A 20,010-nucleotide genomic window follows, 5' to 3' on the forward strand; every position below is an offset into this window, starting at 1 on the left:
CCTCACCTGCGATGCAATGCATATGACAAATTGAGTTTAAGTTCCATAATTTAATCATGTGAGTGTCCGAGCCGCTCATGACCGTGAGCACGGCTAGTATACCAGTTTTACACTCTGCAGAGGTTGCGCATCTTTACCCACAAGTCATGTTACCCATCTGCCAAGGGATCGCGACTTCCCATACACCTCTACCGAGGAGGCGAGGCAGGGTAACACTACGAGGCCTTTACAAAGTTCCACTAGCTTCAGAAAACCCGCTACAGTTTATAGGAAGCTCCAATGCAGGAATCCCTTGCAGGACCGCCATCGCAGCAAAATCCTCCCGAGGGCCTCCCTACACTGACCACTCCCCTACTGCCCTTGCCCCTTTCGGGTAAGGTAGTCTTCCACTAGCTTTCCTAATTAATCGGCCAAGGGCGTCCCATTAAACCCTTGTGGTAGCACTGTTTTCCCGGGTGGTTCTCCATGTTCCAATTAACATAATGATCTTATCATGAACAGTAATAATAAACAGATAATAACGGTGTGATCATGAATAATGTATCTTCATACCCAAAACCACATAAAAGCACTAGCAAGTACTACCCAAAAAGTTCAGTGGTAAACAAGGTATAAAGATAATCAAACTAGGGTAACCTATTGGGTCCCATCAAAATTAACCTATGCAGATCATTATGATTAATTAGAACATGAGTGGGTAAAAGAAGTGATCAAGGGCACAACTTGCCTGGGACTTGAGATTCCAGGTACCAGGATGATCTTCAGATGACTCGTGTCCTCACTGCTAAACGTAGCAATACAGACATACATGGTATAGGCAAAATTAACACCACACCAAACATAAGAATAAACTGCGTAATAATAATCTACGTGCTACCACGAGATCGTGGAAACGATAATCACTAAATTCGGAGTTACGGTTATGAAGTTATGAATTTCCGAAATTATTTAGTGTTTAGAATAGATTAATCCTAATGAACAATTTCGATTCAAGTTTCATGGCTAAACAGTGTTACTAGTTGATAGACAATATTAATACAAAATTATTGCAACTGGAATGGGTCAATTCGGAGCAAAAATGGATTTTCTAGGAATTACACAAGTTCTAGAATTATTTTTGTGCTAGAAAAGTATTTTCTATATTGTTTTTCATATTTTCTTAAGTCACTGGACTGAGCGCATAATATCCAGAGAGCTCGGGGGCTAACATAGAAATATTCCCTAGACACAGAGAACTCCGCACAGGATGGCGGGTTTATTATGCAAACTATGGGGGGCTCTTTAGCAAAAGATCCCATCGAAGGGGTATCGCCTGTTGTGAGCCGTCCGATCACAACGCACGGCCCAGATTAAATCGCCGCTAAGTGAACGGGGATGCGATCCTGCCCGCTGGATCTGAGATCCATGGCCAGCCATCGCCCAAGCCACCCGCCATCCGATCCCATTTTAACGCTCCAGATCTAATGCGGCAAAAGGGTTATCTTAGCATTGAATCTCAGCCAACCGTCACACATCTGACGGCCGAGAGCTTGTCTTCTCAACCCCAAACACCAGGGTGGCGAAGCAAAGCAGGTGCGGCGGCGCAAGCATGGGCGCGGTGGCGCCTTGGCTCCTACGCTTGGCGCTCTACGCGACACGCGCCTAGTCGAGTCGATGGCCGAAGGGAGCTAGGGTGCAGGCGTACATATAGTCGATAGCTAGGGGATCTTGGTTGGGCTTACACGGAGGTGGTTGCAAACAAACACCGTGATCCCTGGCGAGGTTGCCGCACGCGAGTCCGGAGATGCAGGCGGCGAAGAAGAGCTTGAACTAGGGCTCGGCGGCGGCGAAATCCCCCACGGACAAGGCGGACCGATCCAATCCGGTAGAGGGTCCTAAACGATGGCGAAGATGCCCCTTCCCGGCGACGGCCACCACGCATCTCCCCTGCTTCGCACAGCGCGCGCGGCAAGGATACAACCTGCGCCGATTTGGCTTATCCATAGAGGGACGACGTTGCTCAAGCTTTATACTCCTCTCTCCGCTATTGACGTCCGAGCTCGACCCCAACAACCCCGAAGCGACGGCGGTGGCTTCGCTCTGGTTTGTTACGCAGGTGGGAGAAGAAATAGCTGACGCCCGGGACCCATCAGACAGCGAGGGAAGGAGAGAGCACGGTTGTGTGGAGCATCTGCCCAAGTGGGGCCCACACGACAGCGAATCAACAGCGAGTGAACGGCTGGATTGGCAGGTACTGCGGAAGGAAAAAAAATTGGGCCGGCCTGAGAGGTAGTTGGGCCGAGACAGAGGAAATTCGGCCCAGGCGCAGGGAAACCTCTTCTGTTTTTCCTTTTTTTATTCTTTTTATTTTTTTTAAGCTTTTCAACTCCTACTTCAAATTCAAACTCTGTTTGAACTTAAGTTTTCCAAAACAAGAATCCTAATATGAAGATAATGTCTATTATTTATATATATATATATATATATATTTCTAGTGTATATTTTGTTTTCCTTTTCTTCCCTTTTCTTATTTTCCTTTCTACTTTCAAATTCTACGTTTCAAACCTAACTGGTCTCAAAATTTGAGTACGATTGCAACAATACAAGACCTCCAACATGACATGCTTATTTCTATATTTATTTATTTTGTTATTTGGCTAGCTTACTCCCTTTTAATCGAGCATTCAAAAGCATGGGAACTCCAAAAAGGTTTTAAAAATCCCTAAAGCACAATCTTAAATTTATTTATTTATTTATTTTATTTCATTATTATCATTTTTTTTCTTCTACCAATTTTGGGCATTACAGCGCGCCAGAGCACGCAGAAGTTGGGCACGCGCGAAGTGGCACACCGGACACTGTACAGTACATGTCCGGTGTGCCACCGGACATCCAGGCGGGCCCAGCAGTCAGAGCTCCAACGGTCGGAACTCAATGGCCTGGTGACGTGGCTGGCGCACCGGACACTGGCCGGTGTGCACCGGACTGTCCGGTGGACCATACGACATAAAGCCTCCACCAAACGACTAGTTTGGTGGTTGGGGCTATAAATACCCCAACCACCCCACATTCAAGTCATCCAAGTTTTCCACCTTCCAACTACTTACAAGAGCTAGGCATTCAATACAAGACACACCCAAGTGATCAAATCCTCTCCCAATTCCACAAAAGCTTTAGTGTTAAGTGAGAGTGATTTGTTGTGTTTTTTTGAGCTCTTGCGCTTGGATTGCTTTCTTATTTCTCATTCTTTCTTGAGATCAATACTCACTTGTAACCGAGGCAAGAGACACCAATTGTGTGGTGGTCCTTGCGGGGAAGTTTTGTTCCCGGTTGATTTGAGAAGAGAAAGCTCACTCGGTCCGAGGGACCGTTTGAGAGAGGGAAGGGGTTGAAAAAGACCCGGCCTTTGTGGCCTCCTCAACGGGGAGTAGGTTTGCGAGAACCGAACCTCGGTAAAACAAATCCGCGTGTCACACTCTTTATTCGCTTGCGATTTGTTTTGCTCCCACTCTCGCAGACTCGATTATATTTCTAACGCTAACCCGGCTTGTAGTTGTGATTAACTTTGTAAATTTCAGTTTCGCCCTATTCACCCCCCTCAAGGCGACTTTCAATTGAACTGGAATTTACCAGTGAGTTTCTAAGGTGTCCAAAAAATTCTAACTCAAACGGATTTAAATTTCAATAGCAGATCAGAAACCTGAACTTGAGTTGGGGTTTTGTCAAATGACCAAATCTATTGAAAATCTGTCCATAAAATGGATCAGCTCATACAAGAAGTTTGCAATAATGTCAGGACAGTTTATAATCTAGATATTATCTCCAAAACCTCTCTCGAACTCTTAAAGGCAAGGATCAACTCAAAAAAGTCAAGCTAGAGGGGTTGAGAGGAGAAGAAACTAACTCAAAGTGCAATACCATCATATTTGATACAAAATAAAACATCACGAGAACTAAGTTTGGTTAAGGCCACATTTCCTAAAAAATCCATAAAGTTAGAAGTTGTGGTTCAAAACATCTAAAGATCTCCTAGGTAGAATGAGAAAGAGAATACGGGATGCTGACTCAAAAAATTAAAAAGTTTGGGCTTTTAATTGCCATCATAAAACCAGCACATGTGTAAGTATTTGTGGGAGGTTTTTAGAGGACAATCAAGGTATTATTGATTGGCTCGGAGTTGAATACTAACACTCCCAACCACTGGGGGTTGATCTTTGTTTAGGCAAGGGCATAACAAGAAGAGGCGTTGAAACGGAGGAAAGAAAGGTGGAATGCTAAGATAGGCTTAGTATAGATAGAAAAATGGCAATGTATAAGATGGAGTTAGAATTCAATTGAACCAACTTGATTTGGTAATATTGCAGGAGATCATGGAAGAATTTAGAGGCATAAAGGCCGAACCCATGCATCAGGAATGGAGCAAAGACTGCAATCTCTTCCAAGTTTGGCTTCGGGTAGGGTTCGTTGTCAGGCATGTGCCATTCGATTATCCTTTTCTCATGTATCAATCTCGCGGCATGGAAGGTTTTTAGATCTTTGCTCTCTATTGAAGAAGCTTCCAACTCTTGCGGATGAGCGACAACCATTAATGTTGCGGATGGAAGTTGGGCGAAGGATTGATGGTAGCAGAAGCGAGATCTAGAGCAAAGTTCTTTGAGGAAGACAAAAGGGCGACTACGCAGAAGTGTTTGGAAGCGGAGAATGAAAGCTTTCAACTCATGGGAAACTGAAGCACTGTGAGCTTTTTATATAAAGAACTAAGGAAGCAAAAGTGACAAATGATTATAGAAATTGAAGCACTAGATTAATAAACAAACTGAGTCCTTAGCTCGAGCCGAGTCTATAGACTCAAGAGTTGCATGAATGAGCTAGGGACTCAGCAAAAGTTAGATCGACATAGGCATGATGATTCAATTCATTCTATAAGATTCACAAGGAGAGTCTCATTTGTGTGAATCAATGACTTGGCCAAATGAGACTTGAGGGCTACTATCAAATATATACACCATGGGTACCCAACCAATCGTTACTAAGACTGTCTTCAGCAGTTCACCCATATGGTCACCCAAAATATTGTCTTGCACTGGTTTGCACTGTAGATTACATTGTTCGCAGTGTGGAGTTTAAATATGGGGTTGAGAATGGGTATGCTGCTGGAGATAGCATAAGAAGAACCCGAGTAGAAAAGCATATGGTCTCGGCCACTAGCCCGTAGACTCTGCAATAAAATCAAGAGGAATCCTACAGTTAGGAGGATTCTAGAAACGTGGATATAGCAAAAATCTCAACGGAATTAGAGATAAACTCCAAGAGAAAGAGAGAGAGAGAGAGAGTTAGACTCGTATACAACTCATGTATGATTCGGTTCTGTCATGAACTTGGTAATCAAGTCGATTCATACTATGTAACCATTGTTCCTCCTTAGAATATAAAAGGAGGGGCAGGAGAATTCCCTTACGTCCCGTTTGGATCATTGGAATTGAATTTCATTCTAATAATAGTAATTTTTGGCATATCAATTAAGATAATTCGGTTTATGCAAAATACATTTGTATGCTATTATTAGCAAGATGTCCGAGATATTTATGGGCTACATTTTTACTATAGAGGAATGAGACGAAGAGTGTTATGTAAGTTACAGAGTAGAAACAAATTCTACTAATAATACATAAAATTATTTCTCATCCTCCACCCCATGAATTTGAGATAGGCTTATATCTGAACTTTGGAAAGTGGTGGATTGTCAAATTCCAAACTAAATAAGTTACTTTATTTAGTGAATTCCAATTCCTCTAAAATGAAGGGATCCAAACGCCTCGTTAGGGCATATCGCATCACATCACAACATAACAACATATCCAGAATATTATCTCACATAGAGAGCCTGAACCTATGACCCTTCTGTGTTCCATGTCTTTACCTTCAACTTTCGATCTTGTGACCTACCTTGCATAATTACTACTGAACAATCTATGACAACACAACAACATAAATCTTCAGTGATAGCTCTTCTATTGACAAGGGGCACATTTGTGTGTCCCAGATTATGAATATAGACAACATGATGATCTAATTAGAGTCACAAATATTCATAATTTTCTTATATATTTCTCAAACCATCGTAATTATATTTTGGGGGACAGTAAATGTTTGGTTATATATCTAAGCTGTCAAAAATTGCCATATATTTTCTGGCGTACTTGCCTAAGGTAGATGCTCAATTTCTTCGTTACATCTTGACAATGTCTAAGAGAATTTTGCCACACTTAAGTCATCGACGAGTGAGTAGTAGGAGAAAAATCTTATCACAACTATATCTACAAATCAAACACACATCTAAACCAGTTAACCACAAAAACTTTGGTTGGCAAAAAAGAAAAAATAAAAATATACTGTGTCGGGTGTCCAGAAATAACACTCGGCAAAGCTTCCTCTGCCGAGTGTCAGCTGGTTAACACTCGGCAATGAAGCATCTTTGCCGAGTGCCAAAGCTCGGCCCTCGGCAAAAGGTAACGACCGTAAGCTATAGACGGCTGCTGACGGTCCTTTGCCGAGCGCCGCATTCGCCGAGTGTTTGGCGCTCCGCAAAGATTTCTTTGCCGAGTGTATTTCTGTGGCGAGAGTTCTGCTCTCGGCAAATGTAGTCTTTACCAAATGCAGGACTTTACCGAGGACGACACTCGGCAAAGTGCTAAGCACTCGGCAAAGCCACGGATTTTGGTAGTGTTAGACGTGGTAAACTACCCTACGGTGTGGGTGCAGCCGTGCAGAAACGATGCTGCAGTAAAGGGCACGTAACACACAGATTCGTGTCTCCCTCGGTATGACAGACACTACTACTCTAGAGTGCGTTTGGCGCTTCTCCAAATCCAAGCGATGTAACTGGTTGCAGCTCCCTTTATATTCTTGTAGCTAGGCTAGCTCTAGCTATTTGCCGGCCGGCTAGCATACTAGCGGGGGGCAGCGGCAGCAGCACAGAGCACACGTACACCACTGTCCACTTCAACTTGCCTTCTCCTGCCACTATTATATCTTCGTAGTCAAAGAGGTGTCGTCCATGGGGACGGCTTCAACAAGCCCAGACACCATGGAGGCGGCAAGGCTCCCCGGTCTCTCCATCACCGTCGAGAAGAACCCGCCGGAGGCGCGCTTGCTTCAACTCGGCGTCAAGTCCTGGCCCAAGTATATATATATTAATCCAAAGCTTTCTGCTTCCCTTCTCACTCATTCGTTCGTTCTGTACCTAAGTTTTTTGCCTCTGATCTCTGATCTATCGATCCTCTTGGCCATGCATGCGCGCGTCGCGTGTGTGCATATATTTATTATATGCGAAGATGGGGATGTCCGCCGGGGAGGTTCCCGCTCAAGTTCGACGCGGCGCTGACGTGCTACCTAGTGAAGGGCAGGGTGAGGGCCGCCGTGAAGGGCTCCCGCGAGTGCGTGGAGTTCGGCGCCGGCGACCTCGTCGTCTTCCCCAAGGGCCTCAGCTGCACCTGGGACGTCGTCGTCGGCGTCGACAAGCACTACAACTTCGACCCCTCCTAAAACCATATATATTAGCTAGCCCCACTCCTCGGGTGGACCACACGAGCGCACCTTCTTTCTCTTGTGTTCTGATTTGTCTCTTCTTCTTTTTGTCTGAAAGCCTCGACCGAATTCCTGTGCGACGACCATGGTTTAGCTAGCGAGGATTTGTATGGTAGGCATTAGTTTTCCCTTTCAGGACTCGATCGTAAGCTGTGTTGTGAGTTAACTGAAGTGATGGTAGCTAGTAATTAATATACTATACGACAAATGTAATGTAATATATTAACAGTACAGTTACATAAAGATAATATATATGAGATCGAGCGGCATGCAGTAGTGCAATGGCCGGTGATGTTATTTCATGAAAAAAGAAGTAGATGGTTCGTGTTCTTGATTGGATGCTTTCGTTTCTTGACCGTCAGTTTGCCGGTTAATTAATTAAACTATGAGCAAAGGCAGGTCCAAAGGCAGCACTACTGTCTTTAGTGTTGTGACACCTGTGGGGTCTGGGGGGGCCACAGCGTCGCTCACTAGTGGTGCTAGTGCCTGCTTTGAGCTTAATGATGGTCACTCACAGGTTGCCTTTTGGTATTGCACTTCTCCTTTCCTCTCCCATCCTCCTCACTCCTCACTTTCGATCTCAGTGGCTACGCTACGCGCCTACGCCCGGGCGTTGGGGTGTGTGAATGAACAGGAACGAAGTGGATGAGGACGAAGACGACGACGATGCTGTCCTTGCCGATCGGGCAAGTCCCAGCGGAAAGCGATGGTCCTCGCTAGCTGCCCGTCTCGACTTGACCTTCTCGCCGTTCACACTTCTTTCATTCTGTCGCGCCTTGGTGGCTTTGGACGTTCCTCGTACGGCGCATGGCGAGTGGAGTGTTGTTGGTGCAGGAGCCAGGAGCAGGACACCGATGTCCGCTCAGCTGAAATGGCAAAAGGCTGAAGGCAGAAGCGACAAATACATCAGAAAGCACGACGGTATTCCATTTGGCAGAGCTTCATGAATTCACAGTAGAGCAGTTTCAAATCTGAGTTTTATCGGAGTGTTTGGTAGAGCCCTATCTCACTACCTGTATATCACTTTTATATAAGGATGACAATTTTCTCCGTAGGGCGCGTCCCCAAGAGGCCCAAATGTGGCGGAGATTGGGCTGAAATTTCCCTCGCGAGGATGGCAGGGTGCTGACTCGAAACTTAATAGGACAGGGATGGGGATAATTTTTTTCCCGCAGAGATCATATGAGAACCTAAATTAGGAGTCAAACCATCCCTCGTGTGGCATATGAAGGTCGGATCCAACAAATCGCTCGGTATGATCATGTATATATAAAGATGTAAAATCCTCACCGGTTAATCATAAATTCATAACCCTCATTTCCTTCACCCAGTTGCCGCTCGCCCACGCGATAAGCGTGATTTATTTGTTTATACCATAATATCTACACTCAACAATTGATCCTCATGGGTTCTCTATGGGACGAGGAATGGATTTTGGGGGATCGAGACGGGGATGGAGACAGAGAGCACTCTCGGGGCTCTGGCCCGTCCTGTTATAGGTGTACATTCAGGTCGTCCAGTCTTGCCCGACCCAAGTCCGAAAAAGCCCAACACGATTGAATTTCGGTTTGTGTCGTGCCAGCCCATGGGCTTAGCCCTTGGTCCGACACGTTATTGGTAAAACGTGTCGGGATTATTTCGAGCAGCCCAAAATAGTAAAAAGCTCGAAATTCAAATTCTGGCCCAAAATTCAGAGAGCCCAAATTCACATCAAAGCTCAAAATTCACAACAAAACTTGGAATTCAAAACACATATACCATTTAGTAGATATTAGCATTTCAAACTTTATAATTTAAAAATCAAAAAACATGAAACCAATGGGTGGTTGACACCTCATTTACATGATTAAGTATGTGGCCAGCCAAAGTGGAGCGGATGATTTCCATGATTAGAAACAGATGACCAAATGAATATGTACATTTTCGTGCCTATAAATGGATTGTTTCATGCCTCCGTAAATGGATCGTGCTTGTGCCCCCTCGTGGGCCGTGACATCGGTCGGATGCAAAATTTCGAAAAGCAGTGATTGATTCAATAAATATTGGTTTTTTTTCTTTGTTTGTACGCTCGATAAAAGCATGTAGTTTACTAAGTGCAACTTAAACTAAGATTAGACACTCATTACTACAAATAATCTATTAAATATTGTTTATGCCGCACTCTATACAAAAATTCTGGATACGCTCCTGTACCTAACCAGAAGCTTAGCTTTTGTGTGGGCTTCCCTTGCGTGGGCCTCCAACAAAGACTAACGAGAAGCTTGTGATGCTTCTCGATACCTCAAAATACAAGTACACCGATACCTCAAACTACAAGTACACCGACGAAAGTTTGTATCTCTATCATATTTAAGCTCTTTATTTATATTGTTATCTTTGGTTTTCTGCTTTATCTTATTAGCTTACTTATATACTAGTGGATAGGTCTTAAACCTATGTTGCAAAACTTGTAGAAAACTTAATTGCACTTTTAAACGTTTGGTTATTCGTATAGGGTTTTAGTTCATGGAAAAATCAAAGTTTCGATTAGTGCCAAAAAAATGATTGTAGCATCTCCAAGAAAGGTCCTAAATAAGGTTGGATTTTAAAATATATAGGGTTCGGGGCTATAAAACGCCCTCCAACAGTAACTTTATTTTATAAAAATTCATCAAACGGTTATAGGGCTCGGTCCCTCCAACGGTACCCGTATATATTGGAGCACTATCCTCCTTCCCTCTTAATCTATAACTATTTAATTTCTAATAATGTGATTTATTTCCAAATAACATTATTTAGGCTATGTTTGGAACTTCTAAAACTAATAGTTAGCTACTAAAAATTAGTTGTTGAGTTTCAAACAATCTCAACTAATACCCTAACTAATTGATAGCTACCTCACAACTAACAATTAGTTCATTAGCTAGCTCAACCTAGCTAATAATTTATTAGCTAGCTAACTATTAACAATAGGCCTAAATGTTGGAGTAGAGCTCCTTGTTGGAGATGCTCTAATTCACCTCCTATTATTCGTTCCTTTTGCCCCGCTAGCGGGCACAACCCGAACATGGCAGGCACAACCAGGGGCGAAGCCAAGGGGGGCCGGCAGGGGCCATGTCTCCTCTCAAAGCTAAGACACAGACAAGAGAATTATAAATATATATAGTGTAATTTTGTGTATCTAAATAAATATATTCTAAATTTTGTGCAGCGCAATTAATCTAAGGTTTAATATAGTAGTTGGTAATACATAATCTATACTTTGATAATACATAATCTATAATTTTGTGCAGCGCAATTAATCAAAGGCTTAATATAGTGATTGGTAATATATGATCTATACAATAGGACAAGGGTTTTATTCTCCAATACTAATGATGTTTCATCTATTTCATACGCAGAATACGAGGCAACATATGAGGGTAAATATCGATTCCTCTGTGATTGAGATGCTGCCACCGTTGTGATGGAGTCCTCCTGCACCGATGTTTCTATCTCACATATTCACATCTTTAACAAATCTACGTCAATTATAGTAAAAATGGTTAATTGAGCATAATTCTATTAAAAAACTGTAATGAGGTTCTTCTCCGCCCATGCTTCGACCTCGGTTAATCAAATCTTTAGCAGCTACAGCGACATGGCTGGAGATGGAAATTTTAGCTGGCCAGAGTCGGATGAGAGCATGTCCCTCCGGATTAACAAGCTCAGATATGAATATTCTTTTACAACGAACCTAATCTACTACGAAACAAAAGCTAGATAAACTGTGTGTACAGATCAATTTTGATGTCAGCGATGGACATCAGGGAAGATTCTACCCGAGCAATTTAAAATGTGCTTTCTTAGGTTGTATTTTCTCAGGGATCTCTAAATAATCATTCGTTCAGTGCTGCCGAGTGTTGTGATCAGTATAGTATACGCAGGAAGCCAGTGTGGACTTTGCAGCAGCATCTGATTACACTAGCACCTTTCCCAACCACAGCAGCAGGAGGAGAGGAGGTGATAGTAATTAAGAAATCAACCTGGCGAAGTCGAGCCTCCAGGTTGCAGATCATTCATTCACATAACTTTTTTTATCATAAATAACGTAAAATTAATATGATGTGAATGGGTGAATGTTGCAGACAAGCGTGTGCTCAAGTGCTAATAATCATCCAGTACCATACAGAGCAAGAAACCGACCGGCCATGCAGAGTGCAGAGTCTGAATACCGCCGCGGGCTATATATCTCATATCTATCTATGTTCAGAAACCAGAACCAAAGCACCACCAGTAATGCTTGGAAGTCCAGGTGTGCTGTTATCTGCTTACAGGTAACCAAGAAGGAATTCTTTGATAGGGCTGATCTCAGAAAATTTTGCCCCAATTCCTTTGACTCGTTCGCTTTTGTCCCCTCGGTGGGAAATTCGGGTGGTTCCATTACTGTTTGGAATAGCTCGAAATTGGTGGGCAATGTTATTTATCAGAATGAATATGCTCTTTCGGTTGAATTTTTCTCTAATTCGTCGAATGAATCCTGGATTATCACAAATATTTACGTGCTCTGTACTCCACATGGGAAAATTGAATTCATCAACTGGTTCTCTAATATAAATATGCCCTTTGATAAACTTTGGCTGATAGTTGGGGACTTCAATCTTACTCGTAGGCCCGAAAACAGAAATATTGTTAGGGGAGATCTTAGCCTGATGTTGAAATTTAACGAGGCCATTAGCCAGCTTGACCTGATAGAAATCCCCCTCCATGGTCTGTCCTTTACCTGGTCGAATAGGCAAAGGGAGCCCCTTCTTCAAAGACTTGATTGGTTTTTCATCCCGCGAGATTGGTCGGTAATTTACCCAAACACTCGCGCAACAACGTTGCCTCGGGATATCTCTGACCATGTGCCATGTCTGGTTTCTTTCAAGTCAAAAATCCCTAAGCCTAAGATTTTTAGGTTTGAAAATTTCTGGCTGCAATTTGAAGGGTTTATGTTCGTCTTTCAAAATTCTTGGATTGGTCAGCCAAACCTTATTGACAAAGCAAAGAACTTAACAGCAAAATTCAAGAACACCAGGAAGGTTCTTAAAGAGTGGCAGCGTTTTCTACCAAAGATTGATAAAACAGTGGGGCACATTAAGTTACTAATTGAGTTCATTGACATAATTGAGGAGCATCGGGACCTATCGATTGAAGAATGGAATTTCCGGGAGCTTATGCAAACCAAAATTGTTGATCTGCTTCAAATTCAGAAAATTTATTGGAAGCAATGGGCTTCCATCAAATGGGTCATTGGTGGAGATATCTGCTCTAGATTTTTTCATGCTCATGCAACGATAAAGCATAGGCGTAACTCAATTGTTTTGCTCTCCGATGATAATGAGACAAGTTACTCTGAGCACGATCATAAAGCAAATCTCATGTGGAATATTTTCAAATGTCGTTTGGGTTCTTCTGACTTTTCGGAGAATGTTTTTTATCTCTCAGACCTGATAATTATGCAGGATGGCTTGCAATGGTTGGATTCGCCATTTTCCAAGCAAGAAATTGATAGCATTATTGCAGTGCTCCCTTCAGACAAATCCCCGGGCCCTGATGGATTTAACATCAATTTTATCAAAAAATGCTGGCACGTCATTTCCCAGGATTTCTATGACTTATGAGACCAATTTTATCATGAAGATGTCTGCCTTCGAAGTATAAATGGTTCATTTATCGTTCTGGTTCTGAAGAAGGAAAATCTCCAATCAGTGGGAGATTTCAGGCCAATTTCGCTTCTAAATAATAGTATGAAAATTATCACTAAGCTTCTGGCCAATCGACTACAGACAGTGATGACTTCCCTCGTTCACAAAAATCAATATGGCTTCATAAAAGGAAGAACCATCCAGGATTGCTTGGCCTGGGCCTATGAATATATTCATTTATGCCATATTTCCAAAACAGAAATCATTGTGCTCAAGCTGGACTTTGAAAAGGCCTTTGATACTATTGAACATGAACTTATCCTTCAGGTGCTGTCTCATAGAGGATTTGGACCTAAATGGCTTAACTGGATTCGAAATATCCTTCAGTCTGGCACGTCATCGGTCTTACTTAATGGAGTCCGAGGGAAAACTTTTCATTGCAAGCGTGGGGTCAGGCAAGGCGACCCTCTCTCGCCTTTATTGTTTGTTTTGGCGGCAGATCTGCTTCAGAGTATTATCAATAAAACAAGACAACAAAATTTACACCAGTTACCCCTGACTGAAAACTGTGGCCAAGATTTCCCGATTGTTCAATATGCTGATGACACACTATTGCTAATGGAAGCCTGCCCCAGGCAATTATTTTTCCTCAAAGCAGTTCTTAACTCCTACGCAACCTCGACGGGGCTCAGGGTGAATTATAATAAATCAAGTATGTATCCGATCAATGTTTTCCCAGAAAAGATGGTGGTTCTCTCCAGAACGTTCAACTGTCAGACAGGATCAATGCCTTTCACCTACCTTGGTGTTCCTCTGGGTTTGTCAAAACCCAGAATCCATCATTTTTTACCACTTATCCAACGAATTGAAATGAGACTGTCTTGCACCTCTGCTCTCCTCTCTCAAGCTGGAAGATTGGAGTTGGTTAACTCAGTTTTCTCAGCTCTTCCGACTTTCCTTATGTGCACGCTTAAAATCCCTGCCGCCACAATCAAGAAGATAGACGCTTACAGGAAACACTGCCTCTGGAGAGGAAACGATGTGAACTCAAAAAAATCGCCTCTAGTTGTATGGAGCATGATTACTCAGCCAAAGAGCAACGGGGGCCTCCGAGTGGTCAGATTGGAGACGCACAACAAGGCGTTGCTATTGAAATTTTTGCACAAGTTCTTCAATAATTATGACTTACACTGGGTGAATCTCATATGGAACAACTATTATAGGTCAGACAGACTCCCTAGCTGCTCAAGAATTGGTTCCTTTTGGTGGAGAAGTCTTCTTAGTCTTGTTCAAAGTTTCAAGGGACTGGCAGCTCCAACCATCGGCAATAGGAGAACTATTCTTTTCTGGAACGATCTGTGGAATAAGAGCATCCCAGCTCAACAATATCCTGAATTATTCTCCTTTGCTTGCAACAGTAAACTCTCTATCAAAGAAACAAAACAAAAAGAACACCTTTTCGAGATTTTTCAGCTACCTCTGTCTGCACAGGCTTACGAGCGGTATCTTGAGCTAAATGAGGCCTGGGGGCAAATCATTGTGACCAACGCAAAGGACATTTGGAAATTTATTTGGGGTTCAGAGATTTTCTCTACAAAGAAGACCTACAGGCATCTTATGGGACATATTCAGGTTCATCACATTTTCAAATCGCTTTGGAAAAATAAATGTCAACCAAAGCATAAAGTTTTTTATTGGTTGTGGCTGAAAAACAGACTGAACACAAGGAATATGCTGAGGAGGAAAAACATGACACTTGAGCCATACACGTGCGAAAACGGTATCTGACAAAAAGAGGAAACACTCTATCATCTCTTCCTCATATGCAACTTTGCTAAGGTCTGTTGGAATTCAATCGGTTTGACGCCTCCTAGAATTGCTAATCCCGAGGAGGCTTCGGCAAATCTCAAACAACAACTCAATGTTCCCTTCTCTATGGAGATAGTTATCCTCATGACTTGGAGCATTTGGAAGTGTCGAAATGCATGGTTATTTCAGAACATAGATCCAACGGTGCAACAATGTAAACATGAATTCACAAAGGAATTACTCTTGGTCATCCATAGAGCTCGGGGAAGATTCGATTCCTCCATTCCTGACTGACTTCAGCAATGACAGTCATAACTAACTCTTCCCTTATGTAATATGTCTATTTGTATGCTCTAAACTGTAATTTTCTAGTTTTAATAAAATTTTCAGTAGAGGTTCCCCTCCTGTCCTCTAAAAAAATGCTTGGGAGGCAGAAATACGAAGGAACTGCCAAGTTTTTGTTCTCCATGCGGATCACGATCCAGTTAGATTCCAATCAATGCCCAAATGGGATTCGAGATTCCTAATGATAGGCGGCAAACATGCCCAAATGTCAATGGTATTAATAATCTAGGGATCATACAACGGCATGTAGGCGTGACATGCTTGCAGGAATGTATCCCCTGTACCGAGTAGAAATACTGAAAATACAAGTCTCGCGGATACCTGGACAGTTTGCTGCTTCTGAAGCCGCCGATTAGTCTACTGATCGCAGGCCATTTGGCGGCGTCAGCGGGTAACAGGTTGGCCGCTGACCTTAACCGCGTCGGGCGTGGACTGGGTGGGTGATCAAGCCGAACGATGAGTAAGGGCCCTTTTGCCAAACTAGTCACAAAACTATTCCGTCTAGCTGCTATAGAAGTCTGTTTTTAGAGGAGTTGAGTTTTGGCAAAGGGGCCTAAGCATCTCCAAGAGACTAGCCAAATGACTCGACAAACCAAAATTTCACTACTCAACAATAAAATAGTTCTCCAACAGACTAGCTATTTGACTCGTCAGACTATACGATTCTTTAAATTGGCTATCTTACTAGTCAAACTAAATAGATAGTCTGAGATGCTACATATATAGTGTAATCTTTATAAAAAATATAAATAGAGAGTTAAATATAGAGTCATAAATAAAGAGTATCTTAAAGATGCTTAAATCGGTACTTGGTAGTCTAGCGTAACAGTAAAATGGTTTAGCAAGGGGTATAGCTAGGGATGAAAACGGTTTCGGAATTTTTCGATATTCCGGAAACCGATTTCAAAAATTTTCGATCGGATTCACCGGTAACGGTATTTTTCGAAAATGGAATCGGTTTTCGGAACTTTCTATCGGAATCGGTATCAGAATTGGTGTGGTGTTTTATTGACGTTTCCTTCGGTTACCGGTTTTTGTTAGAAATTACCGGATTTGTGTCTCAGAATTTTCCGGAATAGTGTCTTGGATTTTTTTGGAATTTTTCAGCATGTGATTTTTCGCATCACCTGTATGTCTCTAGATATGATTTTTCGCATCGTCTGTATGTCTCTAAATAAGGATTACTTATTTTTGTATTTTTTGGACGCGTTAAGATTTTTTGGGATATATGGTGTTGGAAAGTAGTTGGGATTAACGATTTGGTCTCTCGAACGAATGCACTCTTTTCTATGCACATGTTATATATTAGTAATATATAATGATAGAAAGCCGACAGTCTGCCTTTTTTACACACTAGATTTTAGGGTTTTCCTGTGAGGCTGTGAAAAAACTCTTTATGTGAGGAAAAAATATTTAATGAATAAGCATGCCATGTTAGCTAGATCGAGGGGATATTGTGAAGTGTGAACTTTGAGTCTGTGAACTTGTGATTTTTATGAACTTGTTATATTGTGAATTTGTGATCTTTGTGAACTTTTTATACTATAAATTTGTGATCCTTGTTAACTTGTTATATTGTGAACTTGTTATATCATGAATTAAGAACTTGTGATATTTGTGATCTTTTGTCAACTTTATTGTATTGTGAAGTTTGATATGTTTTCCGATCATATTTTAGATTTCGACCATTACCGGTGTATTTTCTGCATCAAACTTTTGTTTCCGATGTTTCCGAAATACCGATATCGTTTCCGTTTCCAGAGTTACCGTTTTCGATTTTGTTTTCGATAAAAAAATATAAAACGATAATGATTTTAGTGTTTACCGACTGTTTTCATCCCTAGGTATAGCGCATGGAGTCAAGGGGTTTTAGGTTTTTTTTTGCACCTGCACTAAAATTTATGTTTTACCTCTGCACATTGAAAGTAGACGGGCAAACTCATTACTCCACGCATACCCCCGATAAAAATAACTTACCCCTATCGAAAAAGAATGCAGGCAAGTGAAAGGTTTCCAAGTCTGACTAATTAAGTTTATAGAAAAAAATCTAGCTTACTCGTTAGCGCACACACACAGCTTGCATAATCTAATCGGGTACGTGTGTCTATCCTAATCCTACTATTCTTTTTGTTTAGCGTTACTACCCTTTATTTTTCTACAAGCGTTGACAACTGACACTAGTAGAAAAAGGCTCAAGACCTGCGGGACGATTTATTTTTACAGACGGATCCGGTTATCCACCGACTGTGCTATTTCTAGTGGCGGTTCCTTAAGAAAACCGCCACTAGAAATCGTATTTCTACTGGCGGTTACTTAAGAAAATCGCCACTACAAATCATGGATTTCTACTGGCGGTTTTCTTAAGGAACCGCCAGTAGAAATACGATTTCTAGTGGCGGTTTTCTTAAGGAACCGCCACTAGAAATCATTTTTATCCTTAATTTTTCGAGTTTTTCAAACGACCTCATATGACAAAACCACCAAAATAAAAGTTGTAGATCTCTAAAAGTTATGAAACTTTGTAGTTGACAACTTTTTTTTATTTGAACTCATTTCAGTTCTCAAAAATTGAATCTAAGTATGTCAAATTTAAAATTCAAATTTTGCAAACTATCTCGGATGAAAAAAGTGTCAAAATAAAAGTTGTATAACTTCAAAAGTTATTTATCTTTGTAGTTGACAACTTTTTTATTTGAATTCGTTTAGGGTCTCAAATAAGCAATTTACACTCAAATGGTTGTAATATGTGGAGAAAACAACTACAAACTAGACACAAAGCATGTCATAGACGGAGTGGTAGTGGAGGATACGCGCGAGAGTGAGGTCGACGGTTCGATTACTAACAATCGCGTAGCGCGCGAATTTTGCGCGAAAAATGTCGCGACTTGCGAAAAATGCCGCGACTCGCGAGTTGTAGAACTTCAGAATGCTACGTCGCTTCTACCCTTAAGATGCTTTCAAGTTGTTCATACACCTCGTTCTCATACAAAGCCTAACCATCAAGGAAGGGTCAGTCTTGCCTCGGCAAAGCCCGACCCTCCCTCGGGGGCTAGAAGGGGGGAACCCCCTCTGCGTCAAAATTTTCCTCGAAAAAAGTCTTTCGTCAAAAAGACTTTCGCGTCTCCCGGCTATATCAGTAACAGGACCCCAAGAAACGAATAAGGGTGCATGTAAGTGGCAAGGCCGACCGAGCCGAGGGATTCCTACGCCTCTGGGATACGGATACCTCACTCGTCGCCTACCACGAAAAATAACTCTTACTTGGGTAAGCGATCTTGCTACTGACGAACGAGTCCGGATACGCAAAACAGAAGGAAAAGAGACACAACCTTATATTACAATAATAAAGTGTTCGGGCCTCGGCGGCCGCAAAAGACACATATGCATTCAAAATAAACTGCTCCGGCAGAATCAGGCGTCGCTCGGAGAAGGGACCGCGCCCTCGGCTTCGTCCCCACCCTCGGCGAGATCTGCCCCGGCCTGGGACGACGGCGCGAGCGGGAGGATCTCGGCTTCGAAGGTGGTCGCCAGCACCGCGCTTGGGCCCGTGGCGGCCGCGTCAAGCCTCTGGACTTCGGCCAAGGCAGCTTCATTTTCGTCGGGAAGGCAATACCCCTCGCTGACCCGCTCCAGATCCACATCATAGTGGGAAGCGAGCACGGCGAAGGCCCGCCTGACGCCGTGATGCAGCGCCTCGCGGAGTCTGCCGCGCGCGTGGTCACCCAAGGCCTACAGGCGACTCTGAGGGGAGCTTCCCGAGGGGACGTCGTCGGAACCAAAGACCCGACAGAAGGTAGAGATGGCCTCGGACATGGCCGCACGGTCGGCCTCCCTCTGCTCGGCCGCTTGGGCAAGTGCCTTGGTGGACTCATCAAGGGCAGACTCGAGCTCTGCAAATAGCCAACGCAGAAGACCTCAAACGCGAGTTGAGGAATGGAGCTGAAACAAAATCTTAAAACAGCCAAGACATACCTTTGGCTCGGGCACGCTGCTCCGAGGATGCGGCTTGAGCCACGGCTAGGTCTGCTGCAAGGGCCCCGGCCCGAGCAGACGCCTCGGCTAACTGGACTCCAAGAGCCTCAGCCCGGCTTTCTGCCTCGGCGGCCCGGCCCCGGGATTGGTCCCGCTCGCCGATGACCTGGCCAAGCTCCAACTGCTGCCAGGTCGGGTTTTACGGGCGGGTGGGGTGGTCCTAATACAAATAATTTTTTTTACTATTTTTCAAATCTGTTTTATGTTTCCTGGAAATGATTTGCACTGGCGGTTTTATTACGTCGACCGCCAGTGAAAATGGCGGTTTTATTACGTCGACCGCCAGTGAAAATCGATTTTCACTGGCGGTCTTCAGTTACCCGCCTGTAAAAATGATAATTTTTACTGACCCCTAGTACTGGCGGTTACGATAAACGCCACTAAAAATGGTTTTACGACCGCCAGTATAGATCTTCTCTGTACTAGTGTGATACTATCAGGCCGCATGCAGATTCCTTTCGATTGTTTATAGGGTTTTTTTTTTTATAAAGACTGCTGGTTTTCAAGCCTTGAATCTTGTAGCTAGGTAGCCAGACCGGTCCCGGCCGGGTCGAGGAAGACGCAAAACTCAGCAAGCACAGTTGTGCTAGCCTGCTAGGCACGGTGTGTA

At 43.0% G+C, this 20,010-nt stretch overlaps 1 protein-coding gene across 1 annotated transcript; it reads left to right on the plus strand.

The window, feature by feature from the left end:
- The first annotated feature begins 6,912 nt into the window (after nucleotides 1-6,912).
- Nucleotides 6,913-7,869, plus strand: LOC100285067 (uncharacterized). The gene is made up of 2 exons (NM_001157962.2): nucleotides 6,913-7,161; nucleotides 7,314-7,869. The coding sequence occupies exons 1-2, from the start codon at nucleotides 7,037-7,039 to the stop codon at nucleotides 7,522-7,524; spliced, it is 336 nt and encodes a 111-aa protein (NP_001151434.1). The 5' UTR covers nucleotides 6,913-7,036; the 3' UTR covers nucleotides 7,525-7,869.
- The last annotated feature ends 12,141 nt before the right edge of the window (nucleotides 7,870-20,010 follow it).

The sequence above is a fragment of the Zea mays genome, chromosome 2 (assembly GCF_902167145.1).
Source record: "Zea mays cultivar B73 chromosome 2, Zm-B73-REFERENCE-NAM-5.0, whole genome shotgun sequence".
Taxonomy (NCBI): domain Eukaryota; kingdom Viridiplantae; phylum Streptophyta; class Magnoliopsida; order Poales; family Poaceae; genus Zea; species Zea mays.

Coding starts and splice junctions, on each gene's coding strand:
- LOC100285067 (NM_001157962.2), top strand. CDS start 7,037: ATGGGGACGGCTTCAACAAGCCCAGACACCATGGAGGCGGCAAGGCTC. Junction 7,162..7,313: donor GGCGTCAAGTCCTGGCCCAA/GTATATATATAT, acceptor TTATATGCGAAG/ATGGGGATGTCCGCCGGGGA.